General features: G+C 34.9%; 1 protein-coding gene across 6 annotated transcripts in view; it reads right to left on the reverse strand.

The window, feature by feature from the left end:
• The window catches only part of Nedd4 (E3 ubiquitin-protein ligase Nedd4), a 314,193-nt gene that overhangs the window by 253,613 nt on the left and 41,417 nt on the right, over positions 1-19,163 (reverse strand). For all 6 annotated transcript variants that reach the window (XM_089589946.1, XM_089589950.1, XM_089589949.1 and 3 more), the window contains 2 exons: positions 15,662-15,777; positions 15,457-15,592 (listed from right to left, as the gene is read on the reverse strand). In XM_089589946.1, the coding sequence (XP_089446072.1) occupies positions 15,457-15,592; positions 15,662-15,777 (252 nt within the window). The remainder of the gene's footprint in view (positions 1-15,456; positions 15,593-15,661; positions 15,778-19,163) is intronic.

Genomic DNA, 19,163 nt, shown 5'->3' on the forward strand with positions numbered 1-19,163 from the left:
TTATACTACAGTTGCAACGCTGACATACTGAATTAGTATATTACCCCGCTTACCAACTTTTCTCGGGAGCCATACCAAATCGGTATTGACCCCAAGCAAATGCACACACACACACACACACACACACACACACACACACACACACGTATATATATATATGTATATGTACGTCGTTTGATGCGGCGGCGCTGCACTATACATATATATCAATAACCTCGTGTTTGCCGCTCGTTGGAATGTATATATGGATATAAACATATATTTTTTTTATTTATATACTTATGCGTATATAATATATACACGATATTTTTTGTATAGTTTTATATGTATACGCATATATATGGAATGTGCATAGAAAAAATTATCTCGCGAGGACAACACGGCGCGGTGGCGTAAGCTTTGTTTTTATACATTTTGTGACAAGAAAAAGGATTATTTTGAAGTTTTATAGATATTTTGGACTTTTTTTAGTACTTAATTAAACAAAGCTGTCTTATTCTATTAGTGCATATTCCAATACGTGCTCGAAAACAAATGATTGCAAAATACGTACTGCTATTTGTACGAGATTAATTTCATTGTAATTGACAAAAATTAATAGTTAAAATATATACGTTGCTATTTGTAAATAAAAATAAATTTCAAATGATTTGTTGTTAAAATACATGTTTTTTATTATGATTATTTTTTATTCATTTGCCTAATACAATAGGAGTCTTTTTTTGCGAAACAGAGGCTATCAGCATGAACCTTATTTTTGCAATATACTATTGAGGGCTATTTTAGAACGCGTAGAGCTGTTGAAAACGATGTATGTGTAGTTAATTACTATTTCATTTCGGATAAAATTACCTATTGTATACATTATTTTCAGCAGCGCATATTTATGCGTTTATTAGATCCCATCCGGTGTATAGTAGAATTCTATACTGTATGAAGCTCGAGAAAATATTATATTGTTTCTTGCATGTATATAAATATATATATATATATATATATCCCAACGAGCGGCAAACACAAGGTTATAGATATATATGTATAGTGCAGCACCACCGCCACCACCGCCGCCGTATCAAACGACGTACATATATATATATATATATATATATATATATATATATATATATATATATATATATATACACACACACTTATGTGTGTGTGTGTGTGTGCGCATTTGCTTGGGCCGTCAATACCGATTTGGTATGGCTCCCGAGCAAAGTTGGTAAGCGGGGTAATATACCAATTCAGTATATCAGCGTTGCAACTGTAGTATAAGGCAGAAGCAACGGTAGTATAGTTCACGCACTACAGTTGCACGGAGGCCTGTATACTACGGTAGCAGAAGCCATATACTTTCGTTGTGGCGCGCGGGCGCTACAGTCGTATACGACGCACTATACTACTGTTGCACGCGGCTATACATACTACCGTAGTACCAGAGATCTCTCCATGTAGAGATTGACGTAAGTCGCTTGTCCATTAGAGAACAGTATCATCGGTTGCCGGGATACCAAACTGCACGGTACCCGGCTCTGGGCTTTAATATATCGATGCCCTGGACGAAGACTATGCCCTAATTGGCCCTGGACGAAAACTATGCCCTTTCGATGTCCCGGACGAAGACTATGCCCTTTTTTCTAGTCCGGACAAAAACTATGACTTTTTTGTTCCCCAACGAAGACTATGCCCGTTTTTTTCGAGTCCAGGCGAAGACTATGCTTTTTTCTCAAGCCCGGGAGAAAACTATGCCTTTTTTTCTAGTCCGGACGAAAACTATACCTTTTTTTGGTCCCGGGTGAAGACTATACCCTTTTTTTCGAGTCCGGACGAAGGCTATGCCCTTTTTTCGCACCCGAACGGAAACTATGCCCTTTTTTCTAGTCCGGACGAAAACTATGCCATTTTTTCTGAGTCTGGGCTAAAAATATATCTTTTTTTCGCGTCCAGACAAAAACTAAATTAAAAAACACCCCAATATTATTTACAAACTCCTTTACTAACTACTTAGTACGCTGGAAGAAGCTCACGAATACGAAGCTTCTGAAAACGATTTAACATTATCAGATTTCTCGATACTTGTGTATATATATTTATATCGATATAAGTTTTTTCTTCACATATTCACATTGAGATTCACATGTACGTGAATCTACAGACGCCTTTGTAAAAAAACAACATGTAATCATTATTCTTAGCAGGTATAACGGCTAAAGTATTTGGAGTTTTGGTAAGTAATTGAAAAAACGGTAAGCTTTTTTTTAAAAAGATTCTGTAAATGGTATATAACAATAACTGTAATTAATTTAAACTTTCTAATTTATTCATGTGTTAAAAAATACTTTGTAATCCAAATATGCATGTCTTACAAACATTAATTAATAAAAAAAAGTTAACTTTTTTCTCAATTTTCTTACGAATATTATATTTTATTACATCACGAATTGTACAAATTTTATAAATTTTTTAACTTCAAGTCACAATAATTATATAAGTTACTTATTATAATCAACAAAAATGTAGAAAAAAACATAAATTTGGAAATAAAACATAAAAGAGTCTTCCACATTCATTAATTGCAAATTACGATGCTTGTTCCCGACAGGGTCGGCTAATCTAAGCAACTAATTGTAAATTTTTTCTATCCTTCTCTTTGATAAGAAAATGTTTAGTTTTTTTCTGTGAAAGTAGGTGCTTCGTCGAATGTCTCAAGCATAGCGGTCGTTGATACGATCGTTGTGTCGATGTTTGCGTGCCTGACGACGGAAGAGGAGGTGTCGTTCAGAGCCCATTTGACACTACAGAAGTATTCTGTCAGTGAATTTACGAGACGAGAGGGATAAGGGTGAAGAGGAGGTTCCTTTCCCTCTCGTGGACGGTCATCACGAGACATTCGAACATAAGCGTTATTATTTTGTTTTTGAGTAGTCGTTGCCATGACAACTTGTTTTGTAGTTTAAAACGAAGGAGAGCAAAAACGTCACTTTTACGACGGAAGCCTTACTGTAAACTACCACTTAATCCTCACTTAATCGAATAAATTACCTTTTTTCTCAAAAGTGTTCGTCTTTCTTTCTGCGTAAAGCAACTTGTACAGTTATATTTTGGTAGAGGCGCCAGGCATTTTAATTTAAATTCCCAATTTTACGCGAGAAAGAGGTGACGATGACGAAGAGAAAAGGTGGGGAGCAGCTTGGCATCTCATCGGCAAAATGAGCAAAGACGATTAAGAATCCTGCGCTACGTGCCCCCCGGAAAGCTACTGCTGCCGTCGTCAAGCCATCATCGACTCGTTTTGCTCCCATCTCAGAGCCGACGGATTCTTTGCGCTCTCGTGCACTACGTCAACTTCCTAACGACCTGCCTTCGCAGCTGCCTTCAACGTCGAGCTGCCAAACTATCAGAACGACTTATTCAACGAGTCGATACTTTCAGTATCAACATCGGATTTCAGCGTAAACCTTGAGCCACCACCGTCTCCTGCTTCCTGACCTGCGGACGGCCTTAACCTCGAGCTGCCGCCACCGCCGCCACCTCCTGCTTCTCGTCGGACAGGTGCTACGCGCTCACGTGTAACGCGCCAACTTCCTGCTCCTGCAGGCGGCTTCAACCCCGAGCTGCCGCCACCTCCTGCTCCCCAGCGGTCGAGCGCTACGCTTCGACTGTAACCGTAATGAATGAACGCTTAGCAGATGAGCTGGGCTTTGAACGTTCAGTCATTAAAGTGTCTTTAAAAGGTGTCAGCGAGCAAAGCTCTCTTTTGTCTTCTACTGAAAAAACAGATTTTAAAATTAAAACCGATTTTGGAATTTATGAGCTCACAAATGTAATGTTAGTACGAAACCTTGCACTACCCATGGCTCGCATAAGCAACGAGTTATTAAATTTCTGCAAAGAAAATTCAGGTATTGAAATTCACCCCTTTGAAGCGGCACCTGATTTAATGATCGGACAAAATTTTATTGATTTGATTTTAACACGAGAGTATCGATTTTTAATTAAAAAAAGTTTAGTTGTTTTTCGCTGCATTTTAGGCTGGGCAATTCACGGTGTTAAAGGTTCGAGTGGTGAATCACGCATATGTACCTTAGATCCCCAAAATTGTATTCAGAAAAATTTTAAGGAAATTGAACAGCTAAGTGATTTAGACAGTTTTGTCCGCTCTTATTTTGATTTAGATTCCTTAGGAGTAAGAAATCATATCAAATATACACGCGAAAATAGACAAGCTATCAAAATTTTAAATGATACCAGAAAATACGTTGACAATAAATGGGAAATCGGATTATTATGGGATGATAAGAAAGAAGTAAATTTAGACGGTCGTGGAATCGCAGAACGTCCACAGTGGTCCAGAAAGCCCAAAAAGCGGTCAAAATTCTTACTTCCCCTGGATTTTTATTCTATCCTCCTGATTTTGGTCTCATTTTGTTTGTAAGATAATAGGCTTCAAGGATCCGTTTCCCTCAGAGGTTGGAAAATTCGATATATATATAAATGATATAAATATGTTAAATTTCGGTAGTCCGATTACTCAGGGTACATAAAAACGTGGTAAAAATAAATGAATTTGCACCAAATTTGGTATTCAGGGGTTTTTCGGGCCGCTGATCACGAATACGGCGTTCAATTAGCCAAATTCAAAATAGTGGATCCAAGATGGCGGCGAAAATTACCAAAAATCAACCGATTTGTACCAAATTTGGTGTTCAGGGGTTTTTCGAGTCACTGATCACGAATTTGGGGTCAAGTTAGCCAAATTCAAGATGGCGGATCCAAGATGACGGCCAAAATTATCAAAAATCAACCGATTTGTACCAGATTTGGTTTTCAGGGGTTTTTCGGGTCGCTGATCACGAATTCGGGGTCAAGTTAGCCAAATTAAAGATAGTGGATCCAAGATGGTGGCAAAATTTATCAAAAATCAACCGATTTGTGTCAAGTTTGGTTTACAAGGTGATTATGGATCGCTGATTACGAATCCGGGGTCCACTTAGCCAAGTTCGAAACGTTGGATCCAAGATGGCGGCGAATATCATAAAAAATCAACCAATTTGTACAAATTGCAGTAAGTTTCAATTCACTTTATTCCAGAAAGCCCAAAAACGACTAAAATTCCTACTTTTTACGAATTCTCACTCCATCCACATAATTTTGGGCTTATTTTGTTCCTTAGATAATAGGCTACAAGGATCCAACTCTTAGGGTTAAAAAAATCTGTTCAGTACATGCAAATGAGGTGTACGTACGTATATATATACATAATTATGATGAATTCGGAAAATCTACTGGCTTTCTATCGATAAAGACAGAATGTAATTTGAGTACATCCATATCTTGGTTTTTTTCTGTTTAATTTTACTTATAAAAGCACTTCTTATTTTTTTGGCTGTCAAAAACCTAAAAAAACATTATATTTTGGTATTTGGAGCATTCCTCTCCATTTATCGGACAACAAATGAAATTTATTAAAATCTATGGTCTATTTGATTATAAGAAAAACGTATCAGACTAAAGTACATATCTTTTATTTCCTTTCGTTAAATCGATGAATAATTTTTGTTGAGTATCTTACAGATCGCCTCTCCTCTTCCTTTAGAACGTTTTGATTGTTTTTTGGACGGATGAATTAAAAAAAATTTTTAGATCTTGTTTCTATAGCCTTTAACATTGAAAGCACGATACATCTAATTAAATGACAAATTTGTACTTTTCCATATATTGATGCAAACTTTCATATGCACATACATTTGGCATTACATGTTTCCAAAGAAAACTTCGTGGCGGAGAAATAGAGAATTTTAGTTGCATAAGAACATAACCTTATATTTGAGTATTCAAGATGTATCTTCATGTAATTTACGGTATTAATTTCATTAAAAAATACGCTATGTTTGGTAAATATTACAAATAAAACAGGACATGTGTTCCATGGTCATGTGTGCACACAACCTCTGAATCTAAGAAAATTCGCATTACCTTTAGAAGAAAGCAAGGAAGACTAGAAATAACAATTTTTGTTCTCTTCCTCACATTAAACAAAACATTGTTGCAATAAAAAAAAGGTGTTGATTAATGTAAAACCATTCCCTCTATTTTTAGTTTTTTCGATGTTTCTCGTTCGAATTAAGGTAAATCATTGTTGGAATAATTATAGCACGTGTAAATAACTATTAAAAATGAAACACATCGATGTTTATTTTATTTCTTCAACAAAACCATTAAAGTTATGTGACAAAACGCATAATCTGTTGCAAGATAAGCCAGAAATATTAATGAGATTTTTGGCAATTAAGACAATCACTGTGCGCAATTACAAAGGTGCTAGGAAAAAGATGTTAAATACCTGTAGTCCATGCAGTATAGTGTATTTACTATAAGTGTGTGTATAATTTTGTGTATATACATGTAAATGTCTGCATGTTATTGGAATAGAAAATTTTATTAGAAATGAGTAGCACATTGTATTACATAAATGAACCTCATCTCAATAGCTATTCCCGTACAGTTAAAAATAACTTGTTTCCCATTACAGTTACTGTGTAATGCCAAATGTATGTGCATATAAAGGTTTGCATCAATACATGAAAAAGTATAAATTTGTCATTCAATTAGATGTATCGTGCTTTCAATGTTAAAGGCTATAGAAACAAGATCTAAAAAGTTTTTTTAATTCATCCGTCCAAAAAACAATCAAAACGTTCTAAAAGGAGAGAAGGGGCGATCTGTAAGATACTGAACAAAAATAATTCATCGATTTAACGAAAGAAAATATAAGATATGTACTTTAGTCTGATACATTTTTCTTATAATCAAATAGACCATAGATTTTACTAAATTTTATTTGCTGTCCGATAAATGGAGAGGAATGCTCCAAGTACCGAAATATAATGTTTTTTCAGGTTTTTGACAGCCAAAAAAATAAGAAGTGCTTTTGTAAGTAAAATCAAACAGAAAAAAGCCAAGATATGGATGTACTCAAATTACATTCTGTCTTTATCGATAGAAAGAGAGTAGATTTTTCGAATTCACCATAATTATGTATATATATGTACGCACACCTTATTTGCATGTACTGAACAGATTTTTTTAACCCTGAGAGTTAGATCCTTGTAGCCTATTATCTAAGGAACAAAATAAGCCCAAAATTATGTGGATGGAGTAAGAATTCGTAAAAAATAGGAATTTTAGTCGTTTTTGGGCTTTCTGGAATAAAGTGAATTGAATCTTAATTTAATTTGTACAAATTGGTTGATTTTTGATAATTTTCACTGCCATCTTGGATCCGCCATCTTGAATTTGGCTAATTGAACACCGTACTCGTGATCAGCGACCCAAAAAACCCCTGAAAACCAAATTTGGTGCAAATTCATTCATTTTTACCACGTTTTTATATACCCTGAGTAATCGGACTACCGAAATTTAACATATTTATACCATTTATATATATATATATATATATATATATATATATATATATATATATATATATATATATATATATATATATATCGAATTTTCCAACCTCTGAGGGAACCAGATCCTTGAAGCCTATCATCTTACGAACAAAATGAGACCAAAATCAGGAGGATGGAGTGAAAATTCAGGGGAAGCAAGAATTTTGACCGCTTTTTGGGCTTTCTGAACCACTGTGGCGTCGCCTTTGCCTTTTGAAGAAAAAGCTCGATCATGACAAAAACTTCGGGGAGTTATATTATCATGAAATGGAGCGCTTCATTGAAAATAACTACGCGGAAGAAGTTCCGGAGACGTCGGCAATTAAAAAACGCTGGTATTTACCTTATTTTGGAGTCCGCCATGTAATTAAACCAAACAACGTTCGATTAATTTTCGATGCGGCAGCTAAAACAGGAGGGACAAGTTTAAACGACCTAATCTTGACTGGACTTGATTTTTGAAAGCCCCTTCTGGGAGTTTTCATGCGCTTCCGCCAATATAACTTCGCGATTAAAGGCGATCTCAAGGATATGTTTTTAAAGATTAAAATTCGCGAAAACGATCGAGACGCACAACGCTTTCTTTGGCGGGGTAGAGACCGAAATTCAGAAATAAAAGAATATCGGATGTTTTCATTATTGTTCGGTGCTAAATAGTCTCCGTGCTCTGCACTATACATTAAGAATAAAAACGCGAGCCTTTTTTCGTCACGTTTCCCTGACGCCGCGAGTAGTATCATTGAGAACAGTTATATGGACGATTTTCTCGATAGTTGTATGACTTAGGAGGAAGCTCAAAATCGGGCTAAACAAGTAAAAGAGATAAACGCGCACGCAGATTGGGAAATGCACGGATGGGCGAGCAATCATCCCCCTGTCTTAGACGATATATGTAAAAACAACCCTGACCAGCTTACGATGATGTCTGACCAAAATCCAGGAGTAGAAAAAATTTTAGGTTTACATTGGCTAAATTTACTCGACAGATTAGCATTTAGAGTAGTGAGAAATAAAGTTTCATCCGATTTAATTAGTGGTGAAAAGAGACCTACGAAACGCGAATTCTTCAGTATCATAAAGTCAGTCTTTGATCCGTTAGGTTTTTTAACGCCTTTCATAATTCGCTCAAAAGTACTTATGCAACAAATTTGGAAGAGTGGAATCGAATGGGACGAGACACTACACGACAGGGAATTTGAGCATTGGCAACAGAGGGTAACAGAATTAGGGGTAGTTGAATCTTTTTCTATAAACAGACCCTGTCAGTTAGAAGATTTTCAAACCAATCAGGCCGAGCTACATGTATTTTGCGACGCCAGCACTTCAGCGATCGCTACTGTCGCGTAATGGCGATTCTTATTACCCAACGGTGATAGTCATGTATCGTTTATCATGTCCAAGAGTCGTGTTGCCCCTACGAAAACACAGACGATCCCTAGACTTGAATTACAGGAAGGAATCTTATCTATACATCTTGCAAAATTAATAAGCAAGGAGCATGATTTTCAAATCACTAGGCGCGTTTTTTGGACCGATTCGGAAGTTTTACTTCATTGGATAGAAAAAGACTCACACACTTTCAAAATTTTCGTAGCAAATCGTTTAGTCCAGATTTGCAAGAACTCACAAGTCTCTGAGTGACGTTGGGTTCCATCGAAAGAGAATCCAGCTGATGACGGCACAAGATATACACCCGGTTCGCTCAAAGAAGACAGTAGATGGTTATCCGGTCCCCCTTTTTTGCGTCTCTCTGAAACTCTATGGCCAAAAAGAGTCACGAATACGAGCGTAAAGAATTAAACTTTGAGAGCGAGACAGAATTAAAAGCTTTAGTTACACACATAATAATTGAAGATCCTATTATTGATATAAAAAGGTTTTCATCGTGGAAAGTTTTAGTTAATACGTATTCTCTGATTTATGAAGCTATTTATCACATGAAAAAGAAAAGCTTTTGTCCCTTAGAATTAAGATTGAAGGCAAAAATGGGTCTCGTCAGATTGAGTCAGAATCGGTCATTTAGTAAGGAAATTTACGCCTTGAAAAATGGAAAAGACACCCCTAAAGATAGCCGATTATTGAAAATTAGTCCGTTGTACGACAAAAACAACAATCTTTTACGTACGGACGGACGACTAAAAAACCTTGATGAAGAACTTCTTCCAAAAAATTTACCTGTATTAGACGCGAAAGATTCGATAGGTCAGTTGATTATAGAATATTATCACGTAAAATTTTTCACGCGTCGCACGATACTGTAATTAATGAAATCAATCAGAAATTCTCAGTTGTTTCTTTAAGACAGACTTTGCGAAGTATTACTGAAAAATGCATTATGTGTAAAATGCTGCGGGGAAAAGCTGCCTCTAAAATTGCAGATCTACCTAAGGCCAGATTAGGTTACCGGTTGCAAACCTTTACTCATTGTGGTCTCGATTACTTTGGCCCAATTGAGGTTACAGTGGGACAAAGACGAGAAAAACGATACGGAGTATTATTAACATGTTTAACCACTCGAGCGATTCACATCGAGGTAGCTCACAGCCTGAGTACAGACTCAGCCATAATGGCACTGAAGCGTTTGTTATCCCGAAGGGGTAACCCTTTGGTGATATACTGCGATAATGGGACAAGTAGTAAAAGAAATAGATTTTAATAATTTTATTATTCAAAAAGAAATTTCATTTAAATTCAACCTCCCAACCGCTTCTCACATGGGTGTTGCATGGGAGCGACTTGTGCGTTCGGTAAAAACGGCCTTGAATGTGATATTAAAAAGGTCAGACTGCGAAGGACGAGATTTTTATTACTGCGCTAGCTGAGATTGAGCACTCTGTTAATTCTCGCCCACTTGTACACGTTTCCTTAGATCCTCGGGATCAAAAAGCGTTTACTCCAAATCACTTTTTAATCGGTAAATTATCTGGCGAAATTAGATTTGGACGTTATGAAAATCAGATTTAATGCAGTAAGAAACATTGGCGAATAGCACAGCATTTCGTAGATCATTTTTGGCGCAGGTGGTTATGCGAGTATTTGCCTACATTGATTCCGAGGAAAAAGTGGTTAAAGGAGGAGAAACCTTTAAAAACAGGTGATCTTGTTTTAATTCTTGATAAAAATGTGGAGCGGAATCAATGGCGTAAAGCAGTAATTGTTCGTGTGCTACCTGGCGCTAATGGTCAAGTTCCTGTCGTAGAAGTACGAACTTCAAACGGTGTTTTTCTGAGACCAACGAGGAAGTTAGTACGGTTTTCAGAGGTACAAAATCCAGGTATTTTGTACGGTGGGGAGGATGTTCCCGACAGGGTCGGCTAATCTAAGCAACTAATTGTAAATTCTTCCTCTCCTTCTCTTTAATAAGAAAGTGTTTAGTTTTTTTCTGTAAAAGGAGGTGTTTCGTCGAATGTCTCAAGCATAGTGGTCGTTGATACGATCGTTGAGTCGATGTTTGCGTGCCTGACGATGGAAGAAAAGGTGTCGTTCAGGGCCGATATGACACTACAGAAGTATTTTGTCGGTGAATTAACGGGACGAGAGGGATAAGGGTGAAGAGGAGGTTCCTTTCCCTCTCGTGGACGGTCATCACGAGACATTCGAACACAAGCGTTATTATTTTATTTTTTAGTAATCGTTGCCATGGCAACTTGTTTTGTAGTTTAAAACGAAGGAGAGCAAAAACATCACTTTCACGACAGAAGCCTTACTTTCAACTACCCCTTAATCCTCACTTAATCGAATAAATTACCTTTTTTCTTAAAAGTGTTCGTCTTTCTTTCTGCGTAAAGCAACTTGTACAGTTACAACGCTTATAAAAACATTCCTGAGTTTGTATTATTATTTTATAATGGTATATTATTATTTACAATTATTTATATAAATGTAAGCAACAACCACTACATAAGTATATATTCGACTATATATCTAATTACAGACACAAATGTAAGGCGAGCTTAAATGAATGGTACTTTATCCGGGCTCCAGAAAAAGTCAATATCTTCGTCCAGACTCGGAAAAAATGTAATAGTCTTCACACGGACTAGAAAAAAAGGGCATAGTTTTCGTGCGGACTCTAGAAAAGGGCATAGTTTTCATCCGAGCGCGAGAAAAGGGCATAGTCTTCGTCTGGGACTCCAAAAGGGCATAGTTTTCGTCTAGAACATGCACAAGGGCATAATTTTTGTCCAGACTCCAGAAAAGGGCATAGTCTTCGCCCAGGATCCTAAAAGGGCATAGTTTTCGCCTGGAACAGACAAAAGGGCATAGTTTTCGTCCGGACTGCGGAAAAAGGCATAGTCTTCGTCCAGGCTTCGAAGAAGGGCATAGTCTTCGCCAGGGGCGTCGATATGTACTGTCGGTGAACAACTGTGTCTTAGGTTTTACTCGGGCCTATTATAACCACAATTATTTTATTTAATTGCAGGTTGCTTCGATTTTACTTCGGCGCCACCTAGCGAATTTAACTGAACTAAAACACAAAGCTAGCGTATTTTTGCAAAACTTTGAGCTTATTTATTGCTTTTGTTATTAATTTTTCAAAATAAAAACCATACTAAAACCATCTAGGAAGTGTTAAGAATGGGTATGCAAAATATCAGCAAAATCGGTTAAGTAGTTTTTGGGGTTAGCGATTACAACGGTTTTAGCGACTTTACTTTATATCTTAGTAAGATAACGTTGATTGCTGACGTTACCAACAGTGTCGATGCTTGACACACACGCGCTTCTCTACACTCACAGATTTACAGATACACTGATACATACTTATTTTAGAACAGGCGGGCCCTGGACCCTTTGGTATGAGCTTTACACCATACATACCTCATTCAGAAAACGTGTGGACTGTCATCATGACAAGCACGGTAGAACGCTACTTGGATACTAAAAGCACGCTCGCACAGTCGTACGATAACAATAATAACTAAATTATACTATTTGAATTTACGTATTTGAATGTATACTTCTATTAAGCGTCTCTATACTGGCTGAGAGTTAACTATTACTGATGCCTTATTTGTTGTTCATTTGAGTAATTTTTTAAAGTATCGAATTTTTAGTCAGCAATAAAAAACTTTATTTCCTTCAATGTTATAGAGTCACTAATGTAGTGTCCTTGACAGACCGGTGGCGGTGGCAACGTTTCAACAGTAACAGGGGATGATACAGAAGGAAAATTCCAATCTCTACAAAATCTGAAAACACCTGGGACAAAAAGATCACGGAAGGCAGGATAGCACTTAAGAAGCCCTTACACTTGCCAAGAAGAATCCAAAGAAGGACGCACCTGCAGGTGCAACAATTCAGCAGATAGCAGCAAGTAATAACAACAGTTAAGATCAATAAATACAAAACTTTGCTGACGATAAATAAAGATATATTGATAAGCAGAATGAAAGAGCTACACACCCAACATCACCTATATCTATAAAAAAAAGTATCCAAGATCTTTGTGACAACGAAATGCGATTGCTCTAAATTGCTTTTAAAAATCGATTCTAATTTCTATTGTAGATGCAAATCTTTAGGAAAAATACTGAAAAACATTGTAGTACAAAAATTCTTTAATTTAAAAAATCTGTCTGTAAAAAAAAGTACACGTCAAATATTTTTTGATGATTTGTCTTGTGGGTTGAATAAAATAAGCAATTTTTTCAATAGAATAGGATCAGACATAGAGTAGGATATCATAAGAGCTCTTATAAGCGCTTTTCGACGGTAAACTTGTTAGCAAATACACTAAGTTTAACAAAAACTATGAACACGATTAAGAAACTGCCAGAAAAGTGCCGTAAACTGTTATTTTTTATATTAATATATTTTCTTTGAGTCACCCAGGCTATGTTCGCGAAAGGCTCGGTTAGTTATGTCAGTTAAAGTCACGTGATAATTTACTATGAATGCGAGGGAAACTACAATGAGTTCTCTCTCTCACACTCATGGTAAATGATTATGTGACTGTAATTGGCTCAAATAACCAAGCCTTTAGAGAACACAGCCCTAGTATGTAAGGTAAGTATCTGGCGCATGCATACTTATAAAAATAGTTCAAGCGGTAAGGAGAAAAATAAATGTTTTATGCTTTTTTCCGATTTTCTATTAACTGAGGTGATTAACCCTATGTTTTTAAGAAGATATTACTTGTATTTTACATTTTTATTATTCCAATAAAAAATACTCAAACCACCTTAATAAGGGCTGATGTATACATTCGAACCTTTATCTGTCCATCCAGTTTATTAACAAACGGTCAATAACGGCCAAAATTATATTGTGTACATAATGCGGTTTCCATTACATTTATTGACAAATCGGATTCTGCTAACTGTATTAATTAAATGACCGATTTACATGTACGGGAAAGTCAAAAATTCTTTTAAATATTCAATACAACACAAAAGAACTAGTAAAAACGAGCATGTAACTAGTATATACATAGTAATTAAAAATAAACCACTTATGATTATGGAATTTTGAAAGATCCTTTACTTATCAGATTGTTACATGTGAAAATAAACACTATTGGGGTGGTTGGAGAAGCAATCTGAAAGATACAGGATACGTTTTTTTTGTTACTTGTCAGTTGATCGGTCGTTCCGATTCCTCCAGCATGTAAATCTACATATTTAGTATATATAGATATACTTTTTAATGGAATGGGACCAACCGACTGACCGATCGATCAACCACAAAAAGAAAACGTACCCTAATATTTAATGATCAAACAGATTTTTGCTGAAGTAATCGTCTGCCCAAGGGCTCAAAGTGATTTACTGGGCACAAAGTGTGCCCACAGACGTAAAATTGCACTTTGCGCCCTCGGTAAGAAAAACATTATACGTGACTTAAAACATCCTTCTGGCGCCTATGTTTGTACTTTGTGCTCTAAAGACGTAATGTACCAATTTTTTTTCGCTTTGTGTACTTGGTTCATGTAAGATCTTTTTAGAAAAAAATTGTTGTTTTATATCATAGCCATTGATTTCTTTCCAACCTATATTGGTAACCGAAAACTTTGACTGTTTAAACTTCACACAGCTAGTGCGAATATGGGGTCACGTGACCCACTCTTATAAAATCAAATGAGATCATTTCCTATGGTAAAAATATCGAAATACCTAGTAGATATTATCTTAGAACCTTAAATATAAATGTAGCTAGTAATAGCATAATAATAAATAGAGACCATCTCGTTGTAACAAGTAGTAGCCATTAGTAATCTTATAGTCATATTGGTCATTACGTTATAAGCTTCTCCACCTTGGTTTAATATCGCGTATGTATAGGGAATAATACATAATAATGAGTACATACCCCATTTGCGTAAACATTGCACCATCTTATGACTGATAGAACTATTGCAGTTACTAATTTAATATCTTAGTTAATGATTAATTATTAAATAATTAATGTAATTTTTTTCATAGAATAACAATTTTTTTGTGAGCTGCAAAAGATTTACCTTAACTGTACAAAATTTATAAGAGGAAAAGCATGTTTGAATTCGTGACAGAATACTGTTTTTTTACTTTTATCGCGTCTTTATGAGACATATTTTTAAATTGCTACATACACCATGCCAAAAACAAGCATAAGAGTTACACTACCTTATATTATTTTGTAACTTCTATAATTTAGTATTCTGCATTGACGCGATACAAGTGTCTACGCGCATGGGGCTTTATACTCAATGACGAACTAAATTTTGATTTAGAATGATATGATCAGTTTTATAAACATGGTGTTTTTGCAGCAACTATCATTAGTGTAATTCAATTTTCGTGTTAAAAAAATTCATTTAAATTAACGTGACCTTTTTTTTAACATGAAAAAAATGTGGGCCTCAAAATTTTTAGCTTATTGAGATTACATAGGAGTTTCATTTGTTTGAAATTATGAAACAATCCTTGTATATATGCACCTTTCTATCAGTATTCTGTATTCTTCATAAAATTACCTATGTATCGTACAATAAATAAAAGGCTTGAATTAATTATCTTACGGGTGTGATACTGATACCAGAAGACCTTTGTCGACTTTCGGAATCATCAGCACTAATGTGGAATCGTCTTTGAAATTCTGTTGTGGCTGTATCTAAGTTTCGCTGCTCTTGAGTCTCTCCACTAGGTGTGTTGTTTCTGTAAAATGATTTCTTATTAAATTAATCTTTAACTTTTTAATTGAAAAAATATCTTTGTATAACTTACGAAGCAGTGGGTCGTTCCCATTGCGTAAAACGAGCAATATGATTAACGTAATAGGTTCTTCCGTTCGCATCTTGTCTTTCTTCCCAACCAGCTGGTAATGGAACAAGTGTTGTTACCTAATAAAAAAATTATGTTTTTATGACTTAAAAATTATTAAGTGCTGTGATATTTAAATGTAACATTTATAACGATTCGTAGAACTCATATCTATAGTTTACGTCACAATCCATTTAAATGTACAATACTTATACTAGACGCGATTGATGCTATCTTATGGGGAAAATATAAACATAATCTATTAGATTATTCGTCAGGTAGACTAATAAAATTGCCAGAAACATAATTTTTTGTACCCAACCAAAAAATAACAAGGATAGAGCGTGTTAAGTGTTTTTCATTAACAAAGTAGAGTGGTAATTACTTCACTACGCACTGACGTAACTCTATATTATAATAAACTATAAATTTCACAGTTTATTGTTGAAATTTAATTAAAAAACGCTGTGTCTATTCGCACCTTGTGTCCACGTACGCGCATGCGCCTCGCTCGCTCGGAAAAAAAAATAAACTTGGACCCTAAAAGTACCGGACAGTAGAGTTGCCCACTGCGCATGCGTATCCACTATATCCACGTAATTACATGGATACACGGTGCGTTTTGATGCGAATAGACACTACGAAAAATACATGTCCTAAGTTTTTTGGTAATATGCTTTATCATCCTACCGGAAATAAAAATGGATAACAAGTTTACTGTCGATAGTACTATAACAATTTCCTAGAATCTAATGTAATATCAAATATATGCTTTATTATTTTATCGCAATTTTAGTGAATATAGGTAATTTGACTCACGCACCGCATATTTTTCTGCATTAAAAAAATCAATTATTGGACTTATCATTGATAAAAGAAAAAAAACCAGTGGACAGTTGATACTTGGGTACTAAGTATGAAGTTAAACTACTATTAAATTATACGGTAGACAATATAATTATGCATATATGAATATACCTTCTATGAAACGATACTGTGTATACGAAGGTAGATCAATTATCGTTGAAATGAGTATAAGTGCGTTAATTGGGTACGGTTTCAATTAATATTTTAATATTTCATCAACTAACGATTATAAGCAATATATTACGGCACAGTTCAACATAAACAAAATGTAGGCTGGTCAATACAAGACTGTGCACTTTCATCGAATCTTTCGATAATTTCAAAACAAATTCCTACCACCTACGCTGATTGCATCTCTAACGTCAAGTTCACATCTGTCACAATTCCTAGTCCATATTTAATACCTAAAATATATTTGTATCTTAAAGTTTAGGAGAAACCATGCTGTAGTGCCGATTTCTTTATAGGGTAGTATTACATGTTAGTGAATGTCCCTAGGACGTTTATCACATATGGGTTTTTTTGACAGATATTCTTTGAACACCAAACGAATATTCGAACGAGCATAAAAAAAACCCCCCAAAAAATTGCAGATCGTTCAACTGTACCCTTTTTTAAGGATATAAATTTACAAAATTGCAATTTAACATGTAACCTTATAGAAAAGTCACGTAAAACTGCATTTTTATGGTCTATATGGATCTCCCTATTTGAATTGTATGAAAGATTACTTTTAGATAAACCAATTGAATTTTTAAATAGATCCACTACTTGCTTTTTATTTAATAACACAACAAAGAGGAGGTCGAGTATGCGTAAAAGCGTGTATGTAAGTACATCTGTATAGAAAATATAATTATCAGCGTTGCTGCATATATTGGCACGCCTTTCACTTCTCTGAACTTTCCTCCAGTAACTGTGATGAACATCCTTAAGTCATAAAATTACCTTAACCACGAATGCAAAATTATGGAAGAATAAAACCCAATAAGTATTAATTAATGTATTCACAGAAGACAAGAAAAAATTTTTTTTTTAATTTTTAAAATGAAAAACTTGTATATTTAGTAAAATTTAGTAAAAAAAGTAATAAATTAATGATAAATAAATATTTAATGGTGTATAGGAAAGCTGCTCAGCTAAAATATACTATATTCTTAGTTTTAAAAAATCATTTAACTTAAAAAATTAGTGGACGCCCATTCTTGACACTTTAAAGAACAAATTAAGCCCAAATTTGACATAACTAATTAAAAATTTAAGGCAAAAAGTAAAAAATCAGATGTTGGATTATATCGTTTGTTGAACATGTCGTTCTGCTCTCAGTTGTTTTCATGATGACTTGAGGTTCAGTGCCTAAGCACACGATTAGTAAGAGCTAATTTTGGGAGTACGAATGAAAACTCCAAAAAATCAGGTGTTAGTTTAAGCTTAAACGTCATGCTTAGATGCGCCATGTTAATCCACAAGTAGCACATCTAGCGGATGTTCAGAGAAACTAAAACCTAAATCTAGATATCAGTTTAAATGTAGCCCATTAAAATAGTAAGCATGACTTATTTAATTAGTTTTATTGATATATTGAACTACGCAGGAGAAGGAAAGTGAAGATACGTAAAATAAGAAAACGTGGCAAATGCCAATCACATTTTGTACTGCAGGATAACACAGGAAACTGAAATAAAAAGAAATATGATGTGCGTGTGTGGTAACAATCGAATGACTTGTTTGGTATTCTCCACAAATTTAATATCACCATAAATTCAAGAGAAAATAATAAACATTTAGATTGTACATGTAGTTGTAAGTCTGGGCAAGATGAAAAGTGTAAGTATGTAATAGGTGCACTTAAATATTTAACAAGGTATATTTGCAGGTTATTAAAATATAAGAAAATAATGAGAAAGATTTTTAATGATATTTTTTACCATCGGCAGGAGAAGTCATCGATTGAAAATGCAACTTGCACTGACATAGCACAAAAATGGAGGAAAAAGCTAAAAATAATATGAAACAGACGTGTGAGCGATGTGGTACGCTGCAACAAAAATATTGCTTCTTCGGTGTAGACATACTGATTGTTTATTTATTTTTCGTATGTCATCTGCTTAGTAAGATTACGGTTTCCCTGGTGCCACTTAATTTAAAGCTTTAAAATAGTGTCATGTATTATTTCCATCAAAATCCACTAAATGCACTATTTGTGGGTTAACATGACGAATTCAGGAGTGTGCGTCTACTGTTTTTCTGTACATGTAAATATTCAAAATTAATTGATTGTCGTAAACGAGTTCAATACAAAAATTATTTTTACCGTCAACTTAGCTGCAACGAGTAAATATTGGCAATTAGCATATCAATCTATTGTCTAAGAATTATTTATAAATAAAATGTATCCTTAAGCACCAAAGGATCAGTGATTAGAAACCAAACCGTTTTTCAGTATCATTAATTGATAGAATGTGCATTTAGGCAAAAAAGCTTCAGCAATTAGCAATCTAACATTAGTGTATTATATGAATAAAATATGCTCTTCGGCGAGCAAGCATCAACAATTAGCAACTAAACTGTATTTCAGTATAGTTAATTAATAAAACAT

Source organism: Copidosoma floridanum, unplaced genomic scaffold (genome assembly GCF_036245765.1).
Source record: "Copidosoma floridanum isolate Cflo_tuat_1 unplaced genomic scaffold, Cflo_Japanese_pri ptg000011l, whole genome shotgun sequence".
NCBI lineage: Eukaryota > Metazoa > Arthropoda > Insecta > Hymenoptera > Encyrtidae > Copidosoma > Copidosoma floridanum.